This window comes from Lissotriton vulgaris, chromosome 6 (genome assembly GCF_964263255.1).
Source record: "Lissotriton vulgaris chromosome 6, aLisVul1.2, whole genome shotgun sequence".
NCBI classification, from domain to species: Eukaryota; Metazoa; Chordata; class Amphibia; order Caudata; family Salamandridae; genus Lissotriton; species Lissotriton vulgaris.
In genome coordinates, this window is record NC_141694.1 from 1,694,053,091 (window position 1) to 1,694,078,425 (window position 25,335).

A 25,335-nucleotide genomic window follows, 5' to 3' on the forward strand; every position below is an offset into this window, starting at 1 on the left:
CTAGGAGCAGAGGCTTTTATCTCTTTCCCTGTCACTAGACATGCAAGAGATTAAGCAGATTGCTCTTGCACAGAGGGAGCTGCCTTTCCAGCAGCTCCCTCCATGCAGAAGCAATGCCAGCTCCCTCAATAGGTGGGAAGCCGGCTGATACAGCAAGGTCTTGAGGCTTCCTTGTGGTCCTGTGGAAAAGAGTAGACAGAGGCCAAATAAAAGTCAGAAACTAGCAGAAAGAGGCAAAATAGAAATCAGAAACAAGACGAAAAAGGCAAAAAAGAGATCAGGAAAGCAGCAAAATAAAGGTCAAATATGTGGAGAAAGAATAAAACTGGAGATCATAAATGAGCAGAAAGAGGCAGAATAAAGGTCAGAAATGAGCAAAAAGAGGCAAAATAGAGAACAGAAACAAGCAGAAAGAGACTAAATAAAGGTTTGAAATAGGCAGAAAGAGGCAAAATAAAGATCAGAAACTAATTGAAAGAGGCATAATAAAGATAACAAACTAGCAGAAAGAGGAAAAATAAAGATCAGTAACAACCAGAAAGGGGAAAAAATAAAAGTCAGCAATGAACTGAAAGAGGCAAAATAAAGATCAGACGTAAGCAGGAAATGGGCAGACAACTCTCGGGTACTCATGCACCCACTCATAGAACAACTCAGACACTCTTGTAGCCACTCACAGACACATTCACTCATTCATGTACTCACAGAAAAACTCAGGCACAGACACACACTCACAGGCAAAGTCAGACACTCATGCACTCACTTACAGAAACACTCATATGCTCTCTCACCCACTCACAGTTCTACTCAGAGACTCACTCACTGACCATCTCAGAGACTCACACACCCACATAGACACTCATATACCTATACAGCCCCACTCATACTCTCTCACACCCACATACAAACCTAGTCAGAAACTCATACACCCACTGAGACACTCATGCACTCACTTACACACTAAATGTCAAAGGTTAGTGGTTACAGTTAGGAAATACAATGCCCTATAAATTCACCTAAAAAACAAAGGTTACAGGGACGTTATAGTTAGGAAACAGAATTTTAAAAACCTTAGAAATTAATTGAAGAACCAAAGATTACAGGGCTCTTATAGTAAGGCTCAAATTTCAATCGTACAAAACCAGTGAAATTCAGTAGTTATAGATACCTGAGCTAACCATAATTTATGCCCCAGCAATGCACAGCTTTTGATCTCACATATTACATCACTCATGACATGGCCAGTGACATAATTCATTACATCACCGATGACATCATCCACAGAACCACTCACCCACACTCACATTCCCCTACAACCTCTAATATGCCCACCCACACAACTCACATACCCATTCAAACACTCATACAAGTACTTACACAACCACTCACATATCCATAGGACCACTCACACACCCACTCACTCATGGAGCCTGATCATACAACTAGCCACTCACCCACACAGCCACTCACAGACCAACAGTCACCCATACAGCTACTGACAACACAGTTATTTATCTATACAGCGACTCACACACCCACTCATTCACTCATACAGCCTGGTAACACAGCCACTCACTCATCCATACAACCACCTACATACTCACTCACACACCCACACAACCACTTACATACCCATTCACACATCAATCAGCCACTTACACAGTCACTCACTAACCCATACAGCCAATCCCACAGAAATACAGTCTTCCATACAGCCAGTCACACACCAACTCACTTAACCAAACACTTACTAAACAGCCGCTCACTCACTCATACAGCCATGCACACTCCAGTCACTTACTCATACAACTATTCAGACACCCACTCACTCACTTAACAGCCACTGACACATCCACTCACTAGCAAATACAGCCACTCACACAGACACTAAGTCACCAACACTGCTACTCACACACCCACGTATACACCCATACCGCAATGCACAACAACTCACACAACTGTAGAGCCACTCAGACACCCACTCACACAATGATACATACAGTCACACAGCGACTCACATAAACTGTGTTAATAAAAGTAATCACTCATTAGTTGTACACAAAGCATTCTAAATGAACTTTTGTGTTACCTTAGTATATGTTTAACACACAAAAACGTTTAGAAAACACTCACAATGACTGAATGATGTCATCAGTGATGTCACTGACCATGGCATGTGTGATTTGATATGGTGCATCATAAGCAGTGCATTATGGGGGCATAAGTTATAGTTAGCACAGGTAACTATAACTGCTGAATTTTACTGGTGTTGTATAAGAGAAATCTGAGCCTAATTATAATGTAAACATAACCTCACCCATACAGCCACCTCCATACACTTACACACCCACGCAACCACCTACATACCCATTCACACATCCATCAGCCACTCACACAGTCACTCACTAACCCATACAGCCAATCCCACAGACACACACTCTTCCATACAGCCACTCACTTAACCAAACACTTATTTAAAGAGCCACTCACTCACTCATCCATACAGCCACGCACACACCCAGTCACTCACTCAAACAACTATTCATACACACACTCACTCACCCAAGCAGCCACTGACACATCCACTCACAAGCAAATACAACCACTCACGCAGCCACTAAATCACCAACACAGCTACTCATACACCCACTTATACAGCCATACAGCAACACACACCAACTCACACACCTGTACAGCCACTCAAACACCCGCTCACACACAGATACACAGTCACACAGTGACTCACATGAACTGTGTTAAAAAAAGAATCAGTCATTAGTCATACACAAAGCATGCTAATTTAACTTTTGTGTTACCTTAGTATATAAGTTTAACACACAAAAACATTTAGAAAACACTCACAATCACTGAATAATGTCATCAGTAATGTAAATTGAGATGTCATCAGTGATGTCTCTGACCATGTCATGTGTGATGTAATTTGTTACATCATAAGCAGTGCATTACGGGGGGAAAAGTTATAGTTAGCATAGGTAACTATAACTGCTGAATTTCACTGGTTTTATATAAGTGAAATCTGAGCCTAACTATAACGTCCATGTAACCTTTATTTTTTATAGTGTGTGTGTATCTATACATATGTTTAAATTTAGCAATATGCACGTTTTGCACACAAGCACGTTAAGCACTTTATGTATTGCACTAGAGCACTTTTTTATAGAATAGCAAACCATGACTAAGCAATGCAGGATAATTGCAACACGTACCGGGGTGTTCCAGATAGACACCTACTATATTCAAAATGTATTTTGCAAATAGTTACTAGATACGAAATGGAACTAGAATTTGCATGTTTTGATAACTCAGACCAATAGGAGGGACATATTAATGACATATGATGTGGTGATTTTATTGAAAACAATTCATTGTTTAGTAATGGTTTTAATGTATCACTTGAGATGAGGAGTCACGATAAACAATCTCTCAATTTAATGGATGACAATGGTTGAGAAAACATTATTTTAAAAACTTGTCATACTTTTTATGTTCCATTACAAACTTTTTTATGCCTATGGTTGCCATAATCACATGGAAAATCACAAAATGCACTTGTCACTTTAAAATGAATTGAAAATGATTTGGCCATGTCCTGTGAACAAGGCTCGGACGAGCCGAAACGCGTAATGGCGATTAAGCAATAAACTAATTTGCAAAGCACTTACCGAAGGGTCCATGTATGGAGATATCCAGGAGGTAACGGAATGGAGTGATATATATATATATGAAATAATAATAGTCCCTAAACATTATGATTATGCCGAAATGGAAGACCAAATATGCTCATAGTTATCTAAATTGTGCAGCAAAAATTGGCAAATTATGCAGCATTGTTCAGCATTATTCAGCACATTCCAAGGCATCATTTTATTAATCTATTTTGCCTAGAAACATTTTATATTGAAATCTGCAAAATTATATAGCAAATCATGTGGCAAACTTGGTAAATCCATAACTATACCATAAACACTGTAACCACCGAACCATATAATTACACTGGCTCAGACCACTATCAATTGCTTTGTCTACGATCTTTCTCATAAAAGAAACAAAAAACAAAAACGAAGATTCAAAATCCGACCAGTGCCAACTGTTAGCTACAGTTTGAAGAGTAAAACTACTATAACCTCAGCATTCTACAGTCGGAACGCAACAGCTTTATAAAAGTCTGCAATCTTAACTACGTAATTACATGTTGCTCTTTTATCTTTTTAAACTGCAGAAACAGAATAGTCCAATATTTCCTTTTCAACTTTCAAAAACATTTATATGTTAAAAAAAGCACATTGTTCACGCAGACTAGCCCAAAATAAACCTGCAACATAAAAAATACATAATATGTAATAAGTGTGATATGATCTGAAAGAGAGAGAGAGAGAGAGACAGATGTACATCATTCGACAGCTTTTCTATAGATTACATGCAAAATACTAACATTACAGCCCTACTTCAAGTAGAAATACAAAATGCAATGCTCTGTTATAACAGCATATTCGCATGTCTGATAATATGGAGCAATAATGCAGTGTTATCATTACACAAACGACCTCGATGATCCTGAATGCTGATTCCAGAGGTGCTAATGGAATCTATTCCTAAACAAAAACCCGGTTAGCGTTAAATTACACAGTTATTAAAGCATGTCTGAAAGAGCCATGCAGAGACCCATTTTTATACTTGAAACAGGCCTTGGTCCCGCCAATCAATTATACTTTAAAAAAACAAAAAGGTGCTAACCTTTGGCTTTGCTGAGAAAATGAAATCCTCACTTGAAGTGCTTTTTTAATGACCTGGAACTCTTGGTCGGAAGGTAATGATATTATAATGTTTGTAATGAGTCTTTATAAAGTCAAAGGATTAGCCAGACCATTCCAAACACATTTTAGAGTCATAAGTTGTTTTTCCCCACGCTAACTGATTTGAAAATGAGTCATAGGCATATTTTGCTGTTGGTTGAACTTGCCAGATGGAATTAGTGCTAACTGGGGAAAGGGTTCTCATAATACACTCACACCGCTTTACAGAACAGATATTTTTAAAATGCAATCCTTGTTTTCTCCTTAAGTCTTACAAGTGTTGACAGCTAACTTGTTTTGGGAAGTGAGTGTGTAATGGAGGTAGCCAAACAAGGAGGACGATCAGAACCAAGTAGAGCTAATATCTCTACTTAAATTTCTTGTTTTGGTCTCTGCAGGGTCTCTTATTGATTTCCTCCTGCATGGCAACCAGCACTTAGTCATGTAAGCTTTTTCCCCTTTTAATAACAGGAAATTTCATAATGCTAGAATGCCTGATCCCAACCTTAACGAAAATCAATCCATTGCGTACTGCAATTCTCGACAGAAGAGATGCCGCACTGCACAGAACCCACCTCCGTCGGACGTAGCCACATGGACGGCACTGCTGTTGATGGCGTGCGCTCCGTTGGAAACCAGTAGCACGAGACGATAATTCGTGCTTGGACGCAAGTTACCAATCACAGCTGAGTTTACATCTGACTGAAGCTTCGGGGACTCCTTTGAGGTAGTAGAGTTCAGGTACAGGATGTAATGGTGTACATCTCCTTGCAGATCCTGGAGGGCTTGTTAAGGAAGGAAAGAAAAGAAATTGTTATTATGAAAGTTCAATTCATTTATCGCCTTGTATGCAACTATCTGGGGATTCAGATGAAATCCACCAGACATTTGGTACATTTTCTTCACATATTGCTTCAATTTAAAGTGTTATGAATGATAGATGCAAGAGAAAGTTCCAATTTATAAACACACTCACACATGTTATGTAGGGTGGAGAACGGAAGTGTTCAAAACAACGGTATGTGAGTGTCCATTTAAGTCTTTCTTTAATGAAATTGGGACCACTGAAGAAGTTGCAATAAACTGAGATTTTAGGAAGCACAGAAAGGTGGATCATCATTTTGTGTTGAGTTTGTAGTTAATTGTTGTGACTTTGGTTTACAGAAAATATTTTTATTATTGTATATATATTTTATCGACTTACTTAAATGAATGATAGATTTCAACTACCTTGCATATAGAATGTCACTTTCAAACATGTCCATACTTCTGGTTTGCTCATCATGCACTGATCATACAGTGATATGTATGTGTAAAAAAGGGGTGGTGATGGACGGAGCATCTGAATCAATCAAACACTCACACCCAGTCAAAAGATCTGGGTTTAATCCATCACCGTTCTTTAGCCCACTCTGCCACCCCAGTTCTGACTGGGTGTGAGTGTTTGATTGGTTCAGATGCTCCGTCCATTACCACCCCCTTTTGTACCGCATCTATGTGTAAAAACACAGTGAAAGTCAAATTATGAATAAAATACTACAGCTAATAACCACTGAAATTTGCCACTTACGTTTAGCTCTGCAGAGGTAGTGCTCATAAAATTTCATGTGTGAGATGCAATTGTGTTTTCACTACTGCATATTTAGGTGTTAATAAATACTGATATCATAAGCATTCCTTTTGGTGTACATGTTTTGGCTTGCATGGATGGTGAAATTAACTGGTTTGTGAGAAAATTTCAGAGTTTCTTTTTTTTTTTAAACACACCATGTTATACGCGATCCTAAACATAAACTTACTTTACCAATAACTTTTTAAAATTGATTTCTGAGGGTATTTTTTATTTTCAACTTCTATCAAAGTATTCCTTGCCCTGCTGTGCATGGCCATTGGCTTGCACATCAGCGGTTGGCTAAGGGGCCTGGTGCCCAAACTGCTGCAGGGAGTCAACCCCTGCTGTGCATAACCTTTGGACTGTCCTTCAAAGTCCGCAAGCCCTGTGGCTAAATCTACATTTTTTATTTTGAGCACTGAGGGGACATTCAGGCTCTCCATCCTGACATAATGGCTCCTACACTTTATTCTGAGAATACAAGTACTAAAGATTACACCCTTTACTGGCAGCTGGAACACATTTATTGAGTTGCAGCCTGTTAGACCTGGCATCCTTGGTGTGAATGTCCCTGACTTTTTGCCTGTACCTCCTGTACATTTAATGCTGTGCTGGATTTCAATTATGCTGGCTTAGATGCGTTGGGCACGTTGCCACTGCTGATCAGTGTCAAAGTGCAAGTGCTCCCTGTGTAAATTGTTATTAGGATTAGTTATCCATGATTGGCATATTTGATTTACTGATAAGCCCCTAGTAAAGTGCACTGATTGTGCCGGGCCTTTAAATCAAATGCTACTAGTGGGCCTGCAGCACTATATGTGTCATCCACATGAGTAGCCCTGAAAAGATGTCTCAGGCCTGCCACTCCAGTGCCTGTGCGCAGTTTGTTAACTGCCATGTCGACCTGGCAAGTGCACCCACTTGCCAGGCCGTAACCTTCCCTTTTCTAACATGTTAGTCACCTCTAAGGTAGGCCCAAGGTACCCCCGTGGGCAGTGTTCAGTGTATGTGAAAGGTAGGACATACCCTGGTGTGTGTGGCATGTAGGCATGGGCGGAAAATCCGTTCCGCTCGCGGATTTTGCGGATTTTCGGGAAATTCGCAATCCGCGAGATTCGCGAATCTCCCGCAAAATTCGCAAATCCGCGAGCAGCGGATTTTGCTCGCACTGCTCGCACTGTTCGCGTGAGTTCGCGCCCCGCGAATAAGTGCAAAATTGCAGAAATACGATCTTAGCAAAACTGAAAGTAACTACTTACCAGGTTCAAAAGTTCAGGCTCATCATTAGTAGCCATTTCCTGTAGTGCTTCCTGAGGGGCCCCTCCAGAGTTCAGTTGCCAGTTGAAACTATTATGTGACCCTGCTCTGAACCTCAGAATAGTTACACATATGCCACAAAGGTCCTGAATTACAGCTAAGGGAGACAAGCAGGAGCCAGGCTGGAAGTTAAAATCCATTAATCAGCCCCTAATTCATTATTGTCAGTTGGGGCAGGGCAGGTGTTGTAACTAATTTTGCAACAATGAAAGCACTTAGCAAGTGCAAAAGATCACTAATCAGGCGCACTAAGGAAGCAGGTGCCAGCTAAAAAAATATTCTGTGACACATTAATCAGCCCCAAATTAATTCAGGTCACTTGAGGCAGGGAAGGTGTGCTTTGCTTTGCCGAAAATAATGTACACTGGACAACCAGAGGGTGTGGTGATGAAACAGAGGGTGGCATGGGTGGGCCAGAGGGTGGCATGAGTAGTCAGAGAGTGGCAGTGGTGACAGAGAGTGGCAGTGATGAAGAAGAGTGTCCCAAACAGGCTGGACACGTAGAAACAACAAGTTCGCAAAACTTGCGACCCGACAGGTAAGTTCGCAAATTGCGAAATTGTAAAAACCCTCGCGAACTGGCAGAAACACGGGCGAACACAAAAAAAAAAATCCGCAAATTCGCGGGAATTCGCGGATTTTGCGGATTGCGAATCCGCAAATCCGCAAAATTCGCGAACGCGAGATCCGCAAAATTCGCTCATGCTTAGTGGCATGTTCTGATAGTAAAATACTACCAATTTCGTTTTTCACTATTGTAAGGCTATCTGTTCCCATAGGATAGAATGAAGAGTTTGCTTATAACACATTTAAAGCATAACTCCCCATGGGAACATGGTAGGAAAATAAAGTTTGATAAGCCTGACCTCAGAATGTTAAAATGCATCTTTTAGGGAGTGTGATTTTTACATTCTGTGTTTGAAAATACCACATTTAGAAAGTAGTTATATTCTTGCTTAGCTATCCAGTGTCCCTTAGCTAGGATGTGTATTGGTTGTCTAGCTTTAGAGTGACAGGGGCTGAGGATGTGCAGTGGCTACAGAGAGTCTGGATTAGTCTGCGCTAGGCTGAATGGCCTGGTCTGCATTTGGAGTTGTGGGAGGAGTAACACCTGCACCTGCATATGGCTGTGCCTGCCGTCCACAATGATGGCTCCGCCCCCTGTGTTGTGTCTGGAGTCAGGGCTCACACTGACAATGGAGTTTGTTGTGCACTTGCTGTGTCCCTTGCTTGAAGGAGATCTCCAAAGGCCTGTGTCTGCTGGCCTCCTGTTCTGAAGTCTCAGGGACACAAAGACTTTACCCCCAGCACCCCTGAACTCTGCTGCTGTGAGTTCTGACCTGCCAGGAGTTGCCTGTGCTAGTATTGGACCTCTGGATATTGTTGCTGCTGTTTGGGAACTGGAAGAGAGAAGAAAGTTGAAGAACTACAAAAACAATGCATCGCTCTTCTCCCGGATGTTTTTCTGACGCATCTCCACTGCGTGAGAAAATCTTCTACGCATCGCTGTGCTGCTACGAAAATCGATGCAGATCCTTTCGCCGCTGCAAGAATCGATGCATCGAGGGGTCGCAGCTGAAGAAAACCAGCCGGGGGCTGCTCACTGCTGCCGCATTGAATACCAACGCATCCCAGATTTCCACGCATCTCACCTGTTCGCCAAGTTTTCCAAAGGCATCATGTGTGGACCGGAACTGTCACGAAGAATTGAAGCATCACTTCCCTTTACAGACCAGATTCAACGCATCACTTCTCCTACGTGAACTGTTGTATCGCCTCCCTAAGGACCCAGGAACTAACGCAGCTCTTTGTTTTCAATGCCTCTTCACTCTGCAGCTGTTTGGCCTTGTGAATTTTGCCGTAACTACAGTTTCTTTGTATAAACGTCATGCATCCTTAGTTTTATATGGTACAAGTTCTTAAAACCTTTTGAAAGTCATATTTCTAACTGTGTATGTTGGATTTTTGTCATTTTGGTCTTGTTAAGTTTAGATACATCATTTTTTTTAAATGGTGTGGTGTCCATTTGTGCTGTTTTCACTATTAATGTAAGCGTTGGTACAAATACTTTACACATTGCCTTTGAGATAAGCCTGTCTGCTCGTGCCAAGCTACCAAGGGGGTGAGCAGGGGTTATCTAAAGTGTTTATTCACCTTACCCTGAGTAGAAACAAGGGTCCTTATTTGGAAAAAGGTACCTACCTTTGCCAACTAGAGGCCCCCATTTCTAACACAGTCAGTCAGAGACATTGAGTTCACTGTCTGGCATTTGGGTTAACAAACCAGAAAATGGATAATGGGTAAAAGTGCCCCCATACTACCACAAACCTATATTTTATTGATTTGGGGCGGCAGATGGACTATGAATCAGGGTTTGGGAGCCTCCACAGAACTAATGAATTAGATACCCATTTCTTTATGTTAATTTCTCAAAAACGACTGAATAGATTCACTCTAAACCAACAAAATCACTTCCTTGTGTAAAGCTGTACTTCCATGTCAGTTTTGGTTTCATTCCAATTAGATGTGTTTTTTTTCTGTAGAGGAGAGCAAAGTATCCTTTGGGAAATAAAAGGGTAAATGGCAAATGTCTAAAGCAGAGAAATCTGGCTTGGCAGTTCAGGCTAGATTGTTCCTCTTGGAGCAGGGTCAAGAGTGATTTGCACATAGCTGGGTCCAATCTGATGTTGAATTGTGGGCAAATAACCAATGGGTTGGAATGCCACCCCTATTGATTGCCAATGGTTAGACCTATTGCAAGCATCCTCTAATCATCTTTTGTGTGTTTGATATAAAACCATAATTAGCAAAGGGAAAGCCCGGATGTTGGTTCCTTGCTCACTGTGTCACTGGAGCCAAGCCGCAACCAAATATAGAGTACAAATCAGGGCAAACTCGATCTTGGGTTGCTTCTGTTGCAGTTCAGAGAGGATCTGGCTTGGCAGTTTTGGCTGGATAGTTCCTAATGGTGCAGGGTCAAGACTGATTAGCATGTAGCTGTGTTCAATTTGAGCCGGCATGGTTGGTGTTAGAAATGGGCGTCTCTAGTTGGCAAGAGTTTGCACCTTTGTCCAAGTAGGGACCCTTCTTCCTAGTCCAGGTAAGGAGAATACACTTCTAAACTTACCCCTGCTCACCCCTTGGTAGCATGGCATGAGCAGACAGGCTTATCTAAGAGGCAGTGTGTGAAGCATTTGTGAACACATACAGTGATACAATACAAACACTACAATGGACACAACACCAGTTCAGAAAAATAAGTAATCTTGATCTAAACCAAAACAAGACCAATGACAAAAATCAACAATGCAGTACTAAAAATATGATTCGTAAAAGGTAGAAACAGTTCTGTTCCAAGAAAATGTTGGATATGACACTTTTAAACAAAGTACCTTGGCTGCGTCCAAAAATGCAAGCAAAAAGGATCGCAGGGAAGGTGATGCATCAGTTCCTTACTCTCATGGAAGGTGATGCTTCGGTTCTTTGCTCCGGGGAGGAGATGCATCAGTTCCTTACTGCTGTGCAGGAGAGGTGATGCGTTGGTTCCTTGCTGGAGAGGAGGTGATGCATCAGTTTCTTACTGTGTGGGTAGGTGATGTGTCAGTTTCTTACTGGGTTGTGACAGACTTGGCACTTTGATGCGATGCGTGACAATCCGGAACGATGTGTGAAGACCCGGGATTCGCTACTGTGGTTTCAGCCGTGCCCCCTCAATGTGTCTGTTCTACCACAGCAAGGCCTGCGTCAGAATTGGTGCGGTGATCTCGGACATCGGAGATCAGTGCACAGAATTCATTGCATGGCAGGCAGTTCAGCCATGAGCAGGCACTGTATCGATTCCTCAGCGGTGATGATGCATCGGAGAGATCTTCTTGCACCGCTGCAACGCATTGGAAACAGGCGGGGAATTGATTTTCGCAGTTCTTGCCATTTCCAGCCCCAAAACAACCACCATAGCCCCAGGAACACTGGCAGGCACCTCTCAGCAGGTCAGAACTCACAGCAAATGAGTTCAGGAGGGACTGGGGGTGAAGTCTTTGTGTCCCTGAGACTTCAAAACAGTAGGCAAGCTCTAATGAAGCCCTTGGAGATCTTCCTCAAGCAGGGACACAGCCGAAGAATTGGGCTGGTTCAATATTCGAAGTGTGGCAGAGGGTTGAAAGTGAACTGGAAAGGCATTAAATAGCTAAAAGACTTGACAGTTAAGGATGAAAAAAATCCAAATGGACCACATGGGAAAGCGAAGAAATATGAATGACTCTAGAACAAAGCCAATCTAAAAAAAAGATAGTACAATAAGGATCACAGGACCATGAATAGTTTGAAATATCAGGAACAGAAAGTGGAATTCAAAGAAATTGATGTGAAATTAGCCAGGGGAATGTGTGGAGGGTGAGATATTTCAGACATACTGTAGTCAGGATGAAAGACTCATTAAAAGTTTATTTAAATTGGATTGAAGAGGAGAGACAAAATGATGTAAAAGTTGCAGTAATTAAGGTGCAGGAATTGTATGGTTTCTATAAGTAGAGTGAGGCAGGAAAAGGCAGAAAAAATAGATCTGAGGCAGTGTGTGTATAAAACTTTTAATTTTAAGGCAAAAAGCGAAGGCATGATTATGAGTATCAAGGGAGAGGCGATGGTGTAGAGGAAAACAGGTGACAGAGAATAAAGAGAGGAGATGCATGGCATCAAAAAATGTTGTGGCCAATCATTGTCCAGCAAATGTGATGAGTGGTGGCGGGAGGCTAAATGTGCATTGCAAACCGGGGACATCTTTGTCCCAATAGGCAGTGTGCTGCTCCTCACAGCAGCCCTGCTCTTGGCCAGGACTGCCTTCGATGAGGTAGGTGCGTCACGCAAAGACTGCAACTTATTGCTTGGTGTGTGAGAGACGGACTTGATCTTGCACCAGGAAAACTCCTAAGTATTTGCTCAGGAGCAAGATTTGATCGTGGAAACCTGTTTGTGCATATGCATTTCATTTTGTGCATGTACAAAAGCTCCTTGGGAAATTGCACATGTGCAAAATGTATCTTTTTTAAGACCTCAGGCCTAAGAAAACAGATATCTTATGTGGATATCTTGCAAATTTAGTAGGAAACATAACCTCTTTTGTGCCTACAATTAAATTGTCGGTTCATATAGCTGCCATGTGAATGCACACTTATCGTTATCAACATACCTATCACGTGCATTTTTAGGGGGGCTCAAATTTTTATTTCTGGCTTCAAAATTATTTGAAGTTACCGATTTACACAGTCCCCCAATGTACCTTTAACTGCATTGCAAGAATATATTCCGTCTAGCGAAACCCAGCAAATGCGGAACATGTATGCAGCTTGTTTCTTTCCATATTTACCTTTTGCTGACTATTCTATGAACTCAAAGGTATGCAGAATTTCTTTCATAATGTTGTTTTTGGCATATTTTGTTGCACGTTAATGTATCAAAGTGCAAAGCTTAGCAACATTGTGGAACTGAAAAATGTTTCACAGAATTTGGGGAAGGTTGAAAGAAAACAGGTTTGCGCCTCTTATTTGTAAATTGTCGCATTGCACAATACGACGGTTTTGCAGTCATTAAGCCAGAAGAAACAGCAACACATTTTTAGGGGTGGGTGTAATTTGCGTAATCGCGCTACGCAAATCTCTGTGAAACAAATAAAAATCTCAGCAAACACGCAAAAATTCCGCGAACATGCAGAATTGCTTGATGGCGATGCTTTTTTACTGTTCGCAATCACTGTTTGCATGCTCGGGGGGAAATATCTTGGAACATGCATGTGAGAACGCGAACAAGCAAAAAGTTTTGCAAAGTCACGGAACGCAGAATCTTGGGCAATTTCGGGTTTTCCGCAGAACGCGAAATTACCCAAATTCCGCAAATTCCGTGAGCGGAACGAAATTTACTGCCCAGGCCTACACATTTTGTGATTCATACCGCCAACGCAATTTTCAGACACTGCAAGAAAAGTGAACACAGAAACAGCTAAAAGTAACAAATTTGAATAGATTACAAAGATATCACTATGTAGATATAGACATGTACATTTTACATTTACCTTAAAAGTGCTCCAGATTCGGTGCTGGTAGTTTCACACCCCAGGAATTACAACGTGGATGTGACTGTATCTCCAGGGGTGCGGTGTTATCAGGAATTACATGGAGAACCATGAAGATTCCTGACCCAATTACAACTCAGTAATTCCAGATCGAACTTACCCTGGTTATGTCTCAGTCTCAGATCCCCCCTCATCACCCCTCAAAAATTCAACCATAGCGTGAATCATACTGGGATTGTGGTAAATTATCTCTTTGTCTTTAATGGAGTCGTAGGGGAAACAGTTGGAACACCGTGGTCTGAACCATGCGTGTTCCAACTACGCAAGTTCGACTACGCTTGCCTTAGCCACGCATATGCCGTAACCACGCATACGTGGTTGAGGCAGTGTGTGGTCTAACGGCTGAAAGATGAAAGCAGGAAACGCTGTGGTGAGGTAAGTGGGGGTAGGGGGTAGTTTTAAGTGCTGGAAAGTGGTAGAGTCGTTTTTAGGGCTGAAAGGGGAGGTAGGGTAGGTTTTAGGGCAGTAGGGTAGTTCAAGGGATAGTGCAGGGGGTAGCGTAACTTACGGGGCAGGGTTTTAGGCCTTAAGGCAGTGGGATGGGAACAGGTGGTTAAGGTTGTTTTTAGGGTGTGTGGGGGGGCGGGTAGGTTTTAGGGTAGTGGAAGGGGTTGGGTTAGTTTAAGGGACAGTGCATGGAGTGGCAGGGTTTTAGGCCTTAGGGCAGAGCGAGGGGAATGGGTAGATGAGGTAGTTTTTAGGATGGGGTTGGGTCGGTTTTAGGGCAGTGGAAGGGGTTGGGGTAGTTTAAGGGACAGCGAAGGGGGGCAGGATGGTCGTGATAGTGTACATAAAAGGGCTGGGTTTTAGGCCTTAGTGTAGTGGGAGAGGAATGGGTAGATGTGATGTTTTTTAGGGCTGATGGGGATTGGGATAGTTTAAGTGACAGCGCGGGGTAGGGGTGGGGTAGTGGCGACCTGAGCCACACATACCTATACCACAAAAGTTTGTGGTAAAGGCATGCGTGTTTAATATGTATATGTGGTTTGGGCTGCGAGGTAGAGGCACGTGTGGTTTAACCGTGCATGCTTCTAGCATACAATCGAGCCCTAGTTTTTAAAGGGACATATTTTGATTGGCAAATTAGAGTGTTTAAAAAGTGAGTGAACCTCTTCTTGTGATTGGAAGCAATGGTTCTATTTACTTGAAACCTGTAACATTCCTCTTCTACAGGCTTTTCATTAACACACATTTTTCTTACGTCTAAAGGAAGCAATCTGCCTGCACTTACATGGTCGGGTCCACTTGGCTTCTATTGCGGTGTGATTAAGAGCTTGCGCCTTTAAGATACTTCCTTTGACAGGCAATCCGGCCAAGGTGGTGGCCCTCACCGCTGGGCTGGCTGTGTACCCGACATCGTTGTGCACTACATACTTGTACTCATAGGTTGTGTATCTGCAAAGTAAGGAGAAAACAACAGGGGACATTTCATTTTTGCAGATCAATTCCTGAAATATAGCATCCATTATTTGTTTCCATCGAATTCTGCCTGCCTCTCTTCTTTTCCCGTACAGTAAGCCTAACATTTCGCCCTGTTCCTTTCTCTGAAGAAAGGGTTAAGTATCTACTGGAAATACTAAGCCACAATGTGACATCATCATAAAGAAAGTGTATATCATTCCCTTTTACCTATTGTTTGTCTGGGGTGGCCGGGGATTACAGCTCATTCAGGATGTAATTAGAGCTCTGGAAAACAGCCAGATTTTGCATCTGAATTTGATCCAAAGAAAGTCGTTTTTCTTTCTTTGGGGAAACGCATTAGCCTTTCAGACTCCAGACTTTCATTCGTTCTCTCATGCACACTTGCTTTCTTTGCCTCATCATCGTTATTGTTCTTCGTATTGTGTCCTAACTCCTGTGATAAAATCAGGAAGTGTCAATATTTTCTCCCACAGTTGTGTTTTTTGGGTGCTATTTAAAAATCCCATTGTGTTATGCCAGTGAGTGTCTCTGATTAATCTGGTCCATTTGTGAAATTGTAGGACACGCATAATTCCTCTCCCTAAACAATTGTCATTATGTGAGTATACACACATAAAACTGAAAAAAATACTTACTCTTTAAACATCTTTCAAGGTACAGCCTGCTTCTTAAACTAGTTGTCAAATTTGAATTTGCTGCAGGACCTAGAGTACAGGTTAAGGTCCTTAGAACCCATTGCATAATTACTGGCAGAGTAAAAATAGAACTGGAGGCTTATTAATAATAATAATAATAGGGAAGTTTGTAAAGCGCCTGGTTACGCACACCGGCGTGTCCCCGTGCTGTGTTGGATGGAAATAACAGTCCCCCCAAAAGTGCTCAAACTTGCCTTAATTACTGCCTAAATAGATGCATCTTGAGCTTTCCCCTGAACCTTGTCTCAGAAAGTTCCATGCGCAGTTCCAGCAGAAGTTTGTTCCAACCCTTTGCTGCAAGGAACCGGAAAGACCTGCCCCCCATACGGGTCTTTTTAATTTTCGCAATCTTCAGCAGGCCTGTACCTGTGGACCTAAGTGGCTGAGCAGGTCTGTATTGTCTAATCAGGCTCTGTAAAGGCCCTGGTGATTTGCCTCCCAGAATACGGTGGCACATCACAGGGCCTTAAACTCAATCCTACTCCTGACCGGAAGCCAGTGCAGTGCCTGCAACGCGGCCTTCGAGGCAGATCTTATTGGAAGCCTCAGAACCAGCCGGGCTGCGGCATTCTGTAGCACCTGCAGACGATCTAGACTCCTGACTGTAGCTCCCAGGTACAGGAGGTTGCCATAGTCCATTCTCGAGGTGACCAAGGCATGCACCAGCGTCCGTCTTGCCTCCATCGGAAGAAGGTCCAGCACCTTCCGCAGAGCTTTCAGGACCCAGAAGAAGACCCCCACCACTCGACTAATCTGAGGCGCAAAAGTGAGGTCCGAATCGAACCATACCAGATTTTTAGCTTGTTGGCAAGGCACGGGTGCTGGTCCCAAACAGGCAGGCCACCATGCCGATGACCAGACAGACGGACACCCCCCCACCACGAGCACCTCCGTCTTGCTGCCATTCAACCTCAGGCAGTTGGTAGACATCCAGGAGGCCAGCTCCTGCATGCACGCTCTAAAGTTAGATGCAGCAAGACCAGGTGAATGCGACAGGGAGAGGGCCAGCTGCGTGTCATCGGCATATGACAAAATGCGCATGCCGTAGCCCTCAACAATGTCAGCTACAGGGGAGACATAAAGATTAAATAGAGTCGGACTCAAGGCCGAGCCCTGTGGCACGCCTTGGTCCAAGTTGATTATCCTAGAAAAGTGCTCTCCCTGCCTAACCTGGAATCCCGATTGGTCAGGAAAGACTGAATCCATTTTAGCGCTGCCCCCATAATCCCACCCTTATTCAGACACTGTAGTAAGGTGTAATGTGCTACAGTATCGAAAGACGCACTCAGATCAAGGAGGATAAGGGCCATGGTCTGACCCTCATCCGCCCCTTGTCTGATGGTCTCGGCGGCCATTAGGAGTGCTGACTCCCTTGAATGCCGGGGTCTAAAATCAAATTGCGTCGAGTGGAGCAGGTTTACTTCCTCCACATTGGTCATAAGTTGGGCATTCACGACCTTCTCTGCCACTTTGGCAAAATAGGGTAGCAGCGAGATAGGGCGGAGGTTCTCCATTTTCTCATAGCTAATATTCGCCTTTTTCTGGAGGGGTAAAACTACCGCCTGCTTCCAACCTTCAGGCACCGTATGCGTCCCAAAAGATACATCAAGCAGGTGCCTAATGTAGGGCTCCAAGATCTCAAAGGCCTTAAACACGAGAAAAGTACCAGCTTGTCTTTTTTTCTAGTAACAAACATTCACAGAAGAGAAGAACAACAGTATAGCTGTGTCAGTGCAGGGATCTCTGCACTGGGCAAATCTAGTTTCCAGTGCAAATGCAAATTTGTTCTCCAAGGAAAACATTTTCCCTTCACCTACACTTCTAGCATTCATGGGTGGTCTAATCCCCTTTTCAATACTCAAAGAAAAGAAACTCTTAGTCCTTTGCTAGGGTAAATCTCAGACCAATTCTTGGTTGAAAGGATTTCGGAGAGGAGTTTGTGAATGACAACAAATGTACATGTGTTAGAGGTAACCCACTCACTGAAACACCCAATTTCCACCTCTTTAGTGGGATTACAGCAGATTTCTCCACAGTTGTGATGGAGAATTCTAGTTCTCTGACATGGTAGCTGAGGGTTTTCTACCAGAGTGGATCTCTGAACCATTGGACGAGCTATTTTAGTTGTGAGCATTTAGGAAAGAATTGCTCTGGCCACTGGTGGATGGAAGAACTTCTACCATCAACAGTGGTCACTTAGCATGCCTCGCAAGTAGAATTATACTGTAAGCACCCATATGTCTACTGTCAATATTATGTTGCTGAGGTGCTTCCAGGAATGTAATGCGCGTTAAATGTAGTTTTTGGGAAAAATATGCCACCATTATCTTGATGCTCTTTCATGGACTTAATTTCACCAGACATGGTGGAAAATAGTCATCCTAAATTGAGTGTCTGTTCTGCCATCATTTGTGCCAGAATTATCACTGTACCTTGGTAGACCAAATGGCGGAGGAGGCCTTTCTACTGGCGGGAAATCGAGCATGCACTAATCTCTACATTGAATGGCTAAGCCAACGTGAAGTGTGTGAAGAATCTTTTTTTTGGCAGAACCTCCATTTCCACTGTCCTCCAATCAAGTTGTTAATTTAGAACTACTTATGCGGGAGGCAAGGCTTGGTCGTGTCAGAAATAGCTGCTCCCCACTGAAGCTCCAGAGGCAGTAGTTGAATCTGGGCTGATCCATTATTATTGTGGGCCTATGACAGCTGACAACAGTGGCAACAACTTTAGCACATCTGTGTCGGATTCTAAAGCAGAGTGACGATCACAGCCTTCAGATTATCTTTCCACAATGCCAATACATCCACTCAGCAGCTTCTGTAGTGGCAGGGTGGAACCACTGTGGCAGCTCCTCCTGTAATTCCAGTCATGCGCCTGCTCTTGTCTGAGCTGGACTAAGACCACAACTGTCTTACAACTTCACAAGGTGCTAATACATGGGGACCCGAGAATTACTGCAGTCTCTGATCTTGGCTCCACCAGACTCATGCAATCCTCTCCTGCCCCAAGAGGTGAAATTGGGTAGTGCACTGGGCGTATAAGAACTTTCTTCCTGGCACACTGCTGCATGACTGTGAATAACCTAGATCACCCACAGAAACCTGATCATAGAATATCTCCTATGAGTCTATTTTATTTTATGGGACAGCTAGCGATATCAATGCTGTTGGTGGAGTTGGGGCCCAGCGACCGTGACTTCTCAGTTTGGTAATAGGCTATTTGGGATTGAAGTCTTCTACAAACAACTATACCCACCCCCAAACAATTCCTACCCCTGTCATCTCCTAGGCAGTTTGATGACTTGTTTGAACTGAGGTAATGAGACTCCCAAAAATGGACTTCTCGTGCAAAGAAGAATAGGGGAAGTCATCACCTACTCACCACCCTGCGACTATTAATAACACACTATAGTTTTCCAAATGTGGATTCTTTTGGATAGTCTGGGTGATACATTCTGTCATTTGCAAAGATACACTTGAGCTTTGCATAAAACTGGAACTCTGATAGCAGTGATGTAGGAAATGGGGCTATTAGTTTTGTGGCCTGCACAAGTAATAGGTCCACAATATCCCCTTACCGGGAACCAAGCACCCCATTGTAGCTCTTGACTCTCTCAGGGTAGCGAAGCAGGGCAGTTCACGGCCTACTCAGGGTTGGTGGTGTGGGCTAGTAATCACCATTCCCTGGCACGCAATAATGACACTCAATAAATGATTGTCCAGTCATTTCTGTTGAAAAAGGAATAGTACATTTAATAAACACACACACAGTACTATATATTATGCAGTAATTTACAAATATGTACATAGGCAGATGGAGAATACCATAGATGACATTGCATAATCACCTTTGAACCCACTAAAGGGGTCAGAAAAACATACAAGGTAAGTCTATTGGCTTGGTCAAAAGTTCAAGAGCAGCAAACCACATGTTAAAGACCTTATTTTGCATGTACATGCAATCATGAGCAATAATATTGTGCAAGTTAGGGGTCGGTGGAAAACTCCACTCCACCAGTGGAGTTTACAGAGTTTTGTCCACTCCGCCCTATGCAAGTATCGCGGAGTTCTGACAAAACTCCCCCAAGCACCACATGGCAGAGTTGTTTCTTGCGTACCACTCGCCAACATTAACTTGGCGAGTTCCAGTGAGAATTTGCATCCTTTAGCATGATTTTCAGGCACTAGAATGCCTCCTGGCAAAAGTTTCTCAACGCGGACGGTCACAGCAGGTCGTTTTCGTTCGTGTAGAGAAAGCTGCCGCTCAACTAGAAAATCTACTTGAGCGGCAAGTAGAAGCAGCGCCCTCTGGTGCGCTGCATGTTGCTGTTCACCCTAATTTTACAGCTCAGAACAAGCTTTTGCAGCTAAAGATCAGCGTGAGCCGCGCGACGTGTCAAATTCGGCCCACAAGCAGAACCCCGCAGAATCTCAATGAGCTATTATGTCACTCAGCGGAATTCCGCGAAGTAAAACTCTGTGAACTCTTCCCACCCCTCCTGTTCATAAAACATATGTACTGTTATCCATAATCACTGCCAGCACTAATATAGCACCGAAGCAATGTAAAATGAGTAAAACATCCGTGCGTCTATGTGCTTTTCATAAACTTTCCGACCAAGAAAATGCAACCATAAAAGTAGCCCTTAGAGAGCATCACATTTTGATTACATTATATGCATTCATAGACATAGGCCCTAGAGGATGTTGTACCAATGTACCTTCTTTAAACATATCCAGGTCACAATAATTGCAGCCATAAAACCAGCCTCTGGAGGGTGCAGCACTCCCAGCTGTAGAGCAGAAGCTCCAGCCTGGGGAGTGCTTTGAAAACATTAGACAGAGTTCCAGGGGGGGCCTGGATTCTATGATCTCGCAAACCTAGGAATATTGCTTTAAAAACTACTTCAGAGGGAGCTGCTGCACTCCTGCAGCCCCTCTCCACATGCTTTCTTAATCACATTGGTGGTGTTTCTTTCATCCTGGGGACACCCCGAGTAGAGAAAATCAGGCAGGTTGAAAGACCCACAGGGCATTGTTGGGCGCTACAGCTGTGCCTATGATATGATCGGCTCTCCTGCTGCAATGGGAAGAGCCACTTATTTTTTCTCTGCTGTGCAACTTTCCTTCTTTTTAAAAAACTTTTACAGAGTTGCCTGGTCCCACCTCAATTGTAGGGGGCAATCAAGGAGCCCACCCCTTCGCTGCCCCGGCAGTTCTCACACAGCCTGCAGCTCTGCGAGCAGACGCAGGCAGCTTCTCCCTCCCTGCCTGCTCCTGTGGGCAGGGTGTAGTCTTCTACGGTGACCACCCTGCTCCCCCCAGGCACTGGGAGGGGGTGGGGCATCACCCTTGGGATGTGGTCCTGGGTGACAGTAATGTCAGTAACAGCCCGGGAGCCAGTAGAGAATCTGGTGAGAGGACCCCACGCATACACCCTTCCTGAAGAAATTATTCCTGCATCCACCCCCGGGCCCTGCCCTACCCGGGGATAATTTCATATAAGCCCCACGCTCCATTTTGCTTTGCAAGCGGTCAAAGGTCACCAGTCTTGAACATGCCAATACTCGGGTCCCATTACGCCAATTCTGACAAACATGGGCTCATTTTACTCCTGGTGGTGAGCTCTAGCCACCAAGGGCAGTTGCAGCAGAACTTTACACCTCTGTGTAAGCCTGCCTCCTGGTCTCTGTCTCTGAGCAGAGTCCGGGGCTTTCCCACACATAGTCATTAGGGATTATAATAGGGCCAGCCTCACTGGCCCTTAAGAAGATTCACTGGTCCTGGAGTCAAATGGGCAGAGTCTTTAAACCATTGTGGGCGTCAGTGGCTCCCAGCAGGTTTGCTGCTAGGCATCATGGTCAATGCAGTTCACCAAGTGTGTGTACTTGCAAAGTCTCAAGTGTTTCACCAGGCAGGTGCAGATTGGTGCTGGCCATCTCTAAACAATTGTTTCTGGATTGTTATCCTTCATCAGTAGAGATTAGGTCATTCGAATGTAAGGGGTTGCGGAGCAGGCTGCCAAAGTATTCTTGGTTCTCAGTAACTCTCAAGGCGTACAGGTGCCTCTCCACGAGCTGGTCAGCTCAAATGGCTCGAGGGAGCCTTTTAAACAGGAAACAAATGTGGGATCAGACTACTGCACAATTTCGCCTGAGGCTTGAGCCGGGCGGTTCTCTTTTAACTTGAAACCTTGTTTGTATTACTAGCACTTGCCCTGTGTGTCCGCTCCCCTCCCCAGCACCAGCGCGCCGATTTCAATTGCGACGCTGTAATCTCACCGATGTAAGGGTGCAGATTATATTTTTAAAAATCACTTTGGCACTTTAGTCTTACCTATCTAGCAAACGCTGCCTCCCCCCAGAATTTACGGCCGATTTTAGGGCTGGGATTCCAGGGACTCGGGTGGAAGTGACTACGGCGGCCATCTTGGGTGAGTCACCGGTATAAATTCAAGGCAGGAGCTCATTCCCCGAGACTACTGCACAATTTCGCCTGAGGCTTGAGCCGGGCGGTTCTCTTTTAACTTGAAACCTTGTTTGTATTACTAGCACTTGTCCTGTGTGTCCGCTCCCCTCCCCAGCACCAGCGCGCCGATTTCAATTGCGACGCTGTAATCTCACCGATGTAAGGGTGCAGATTATATTTTTAAAAATCACTTTGGCACTTTAGTCTTACCTATCTAGCAAACGCTGCCTCCCCCCAGAATTTACGGCCGATTTTAGGGCTGGGATTCCAGGGACTCGGGTGGAAGTGACTACGGCGGCCATCTTGGGTGAGTCACCGGTATAAATTCAAGGCAGGAGCTCATTCCCCGAGACTACTGCACAATTTCGCCTGAGGCTTGAGCCGGGCGGTTCTCTTTTAACTTGAAACCTTGTTTGTATTACTAGCACTTGCCCTGTGTGTCCGCTCCCCTCCCCAGCACCAGCGCGCCGATTTCAATTGCGACGCTGTAATCTCACCGATGTAAGGGTGCAGATTATATTTTTAAAAATCACTTTGGCACTTTAGTCTTACCTATCTAGCAAACGCTGCCTCCCCCCAGAATTTAGGGCCGATTTTAGGGCTGTGATTCCAGGGACTCGGGTGGAAGTGACTACGGCGGCCATCTTGGGTGAGTCACCGGTATAAATTCAAGGCAGGAGCTCATTCCCCGAGACTACTGCACAATTTCGCCTGAGGCTTGAGCCGGGCGGTTCTCTTTTAACTTGAAACCTTGTTTGTATTACTAGCACTTGCCCTGTGTGTCCGCTCCCCTCCCCAGCACCAGCGCGCCGATTTCAATTGCGACGCTATAATCTCACCGATGTAAGGGTGCAGATTATATTTTAAAAAATCACTTTGGCACTTTAGTCTTACCTATCTAGCAAACGCTGCCTCCCCCCAGAATTTACGGCCGATATTTGGGCTGGGATTCCAGGGACTCGGGTGGAAGTGACTACGGCGGCCATCTTGGGTGAGTCACCGGTATAAAATCAAACGGCCATGGCTCCGCGCAGCGGACGCGTTCAGCGGGCGCGCCGCAATCGCGCCGGAGGTGCGCCAGAGGTAAGCCCATCTGTGCCCGTCCGTGCCGCGGCCGGGCACAGGGCCCCCCCCTGGTCAAAATATTCCTGCAACCCCATATACTAGAGAGGAGCTACTCTCACTAAACATTCCTAATGAGAAATGTCTAAATACCATAAATGTAGCCAACTGTCATGGTCCGATTCTCTGCAGTTACTGCGGCCCGCTTACAATCCCTGAAAAATGTAAAACCATACCCCGACTTTCTAAAACTATGAAGGGAGGCTTAATCAATGCTAGATCCATGTGCAAACATGCCGCACATATCCACGATCTGATCGAAGAGAATGACCTTGACTGGCTCTTCGTCACAGAAACGTGGCTGAAGGACTGGTGCACCCCGATGTGGTCAACGCCTTACCACAGGGTTATCATATCCAACGCTCTGACAGGCAAATCAAACAAGGAGGAGGAATTGCTATTGTGCACCGAGATTCCATAAAGTGTACCACCTTCGACCTCCCTGACGTAAAAGGAGCAGAGTGTCTAGGCTTCTGCCTTCATACACATGAATCTAATACCTTTTCCGGAGCTCTGATATATCGCCCTCCGGGTTCTCATAAGGAGTTTCTGGAGAGTTTTTCCGAAACATTCAGTAATATCATCCCTAAATACGCAAATTTTACTATTTTGGGTGATATAAACTTCCATTTGGACATAATTACTGACCCTAATACTAGGGAGTTTCTAGAACTTCTTAATATGTGGGGGCTATCGTTATTAAACAGAGACCCTACTCATGAAGCTGGACATATTCTAGACTGTATCTGTACAAATCTAATGACCCTTAAGGCAAATAAACCATGCCCTCAGACATGGACCGACCACATGCTGATTCCCTTGGAACTAACTATAACAAAGGAACCAGCGAACAAAAGGCAGCTAATAGTACCTCCCCAAAATAAACATGACTGGAGTAAAATTAGTCAGGACCCGGACTTTCAGAATCTTATGAAACAGGGCAAACCCACCCTGACGGGGGACACTGAGGTAGACAATGAGACCTTTAATCACTGGATCACGACTAGTCTAGAATTAATTAGTACTAAGGGATCAAAGAACATGTCTAAAAAAAGGAAAAAAATAGCACCCTGGTTCTCACAATCTCTTAGAGAGAAGCGTGTTGAGGTCAGACTATTGGAGAGGAAATGGAGACGCTCATACACAATAGAAGAACGACAAATTTACAAAGAAGCAAGAAATCAATATCATGTGCTGATTAAAGACGCCAAAAAAGTATTCTTCTCTGAGGCAATTTCGTCGGCAGAAAATAAGCAGAAGGAGATCTTTAAAATAGTGGATGACTTCCTAAATCCAAAGATTACCAGGCAAGACATCCCCCCTCTCAGACCCTCTGTGACTCCATTGCGAACTATTTTGAGGCAAAGGTCCAGGAGCTCACAAAAGCCTACCCTACACCATTGATGGGATATAAAATAGGAACTTTAGACCCAGATACCAGAAGGGCGGAGTTGAATGAATTTTTGCCAATTAGTTTGGAAGACAGCCGTCAGGCAATCTTGACTGGAAGATCCGGTTCTCCTTTTGATCCGTGCCCCCCCAAGATATTACACTCTCTGATTGATCTAGTGAACCCGATTATTAATAACATAATAAATTCCTCTCTTGCATCAGCCAAAATCCCTCAGGAATGGAAGTTAGCGGCGGTCAAACCCCTACAGAAGAAAGCGATGGTCGATCCCACCCCTCTATCAAACCTACGGCCAATCTCATTACTACCGTTCCTCTTTAAGCTCACTGAGGCAGTTGTAAACAAACA

The 25,335-nt window shown here is 44.0% G+C and overlaps 1 protein-coding gene across 1 annotated transcript in view; it reads right to left on the reverse strand.

Moving 5' to 3' along the window:
- USH2A (usherin) overlaps positions 1 to 25,335 on the reverse strand; it is a 2,319,650-nt gene that overhangs the window by 1,029,387 nt on the left and 1,264,928 nt on the right. The window contains exons 31-32 of the mRNA XM_086925936.1: positions 15,099 to 15,262; positions 5,390 to 5,599 (exon numbers count right to left, since the gene is read on the reverse strand). Coding sequence (XP_086782062.1) covers positions 5,390 to 5,599; positions 15,099 to 15,262 — 374 coding nt within the window. The remainder of the gene's footprint in view (positions 1 to 5,389; positions 5,600 to 15,098; positions 15,263 to 25,335) is intronic.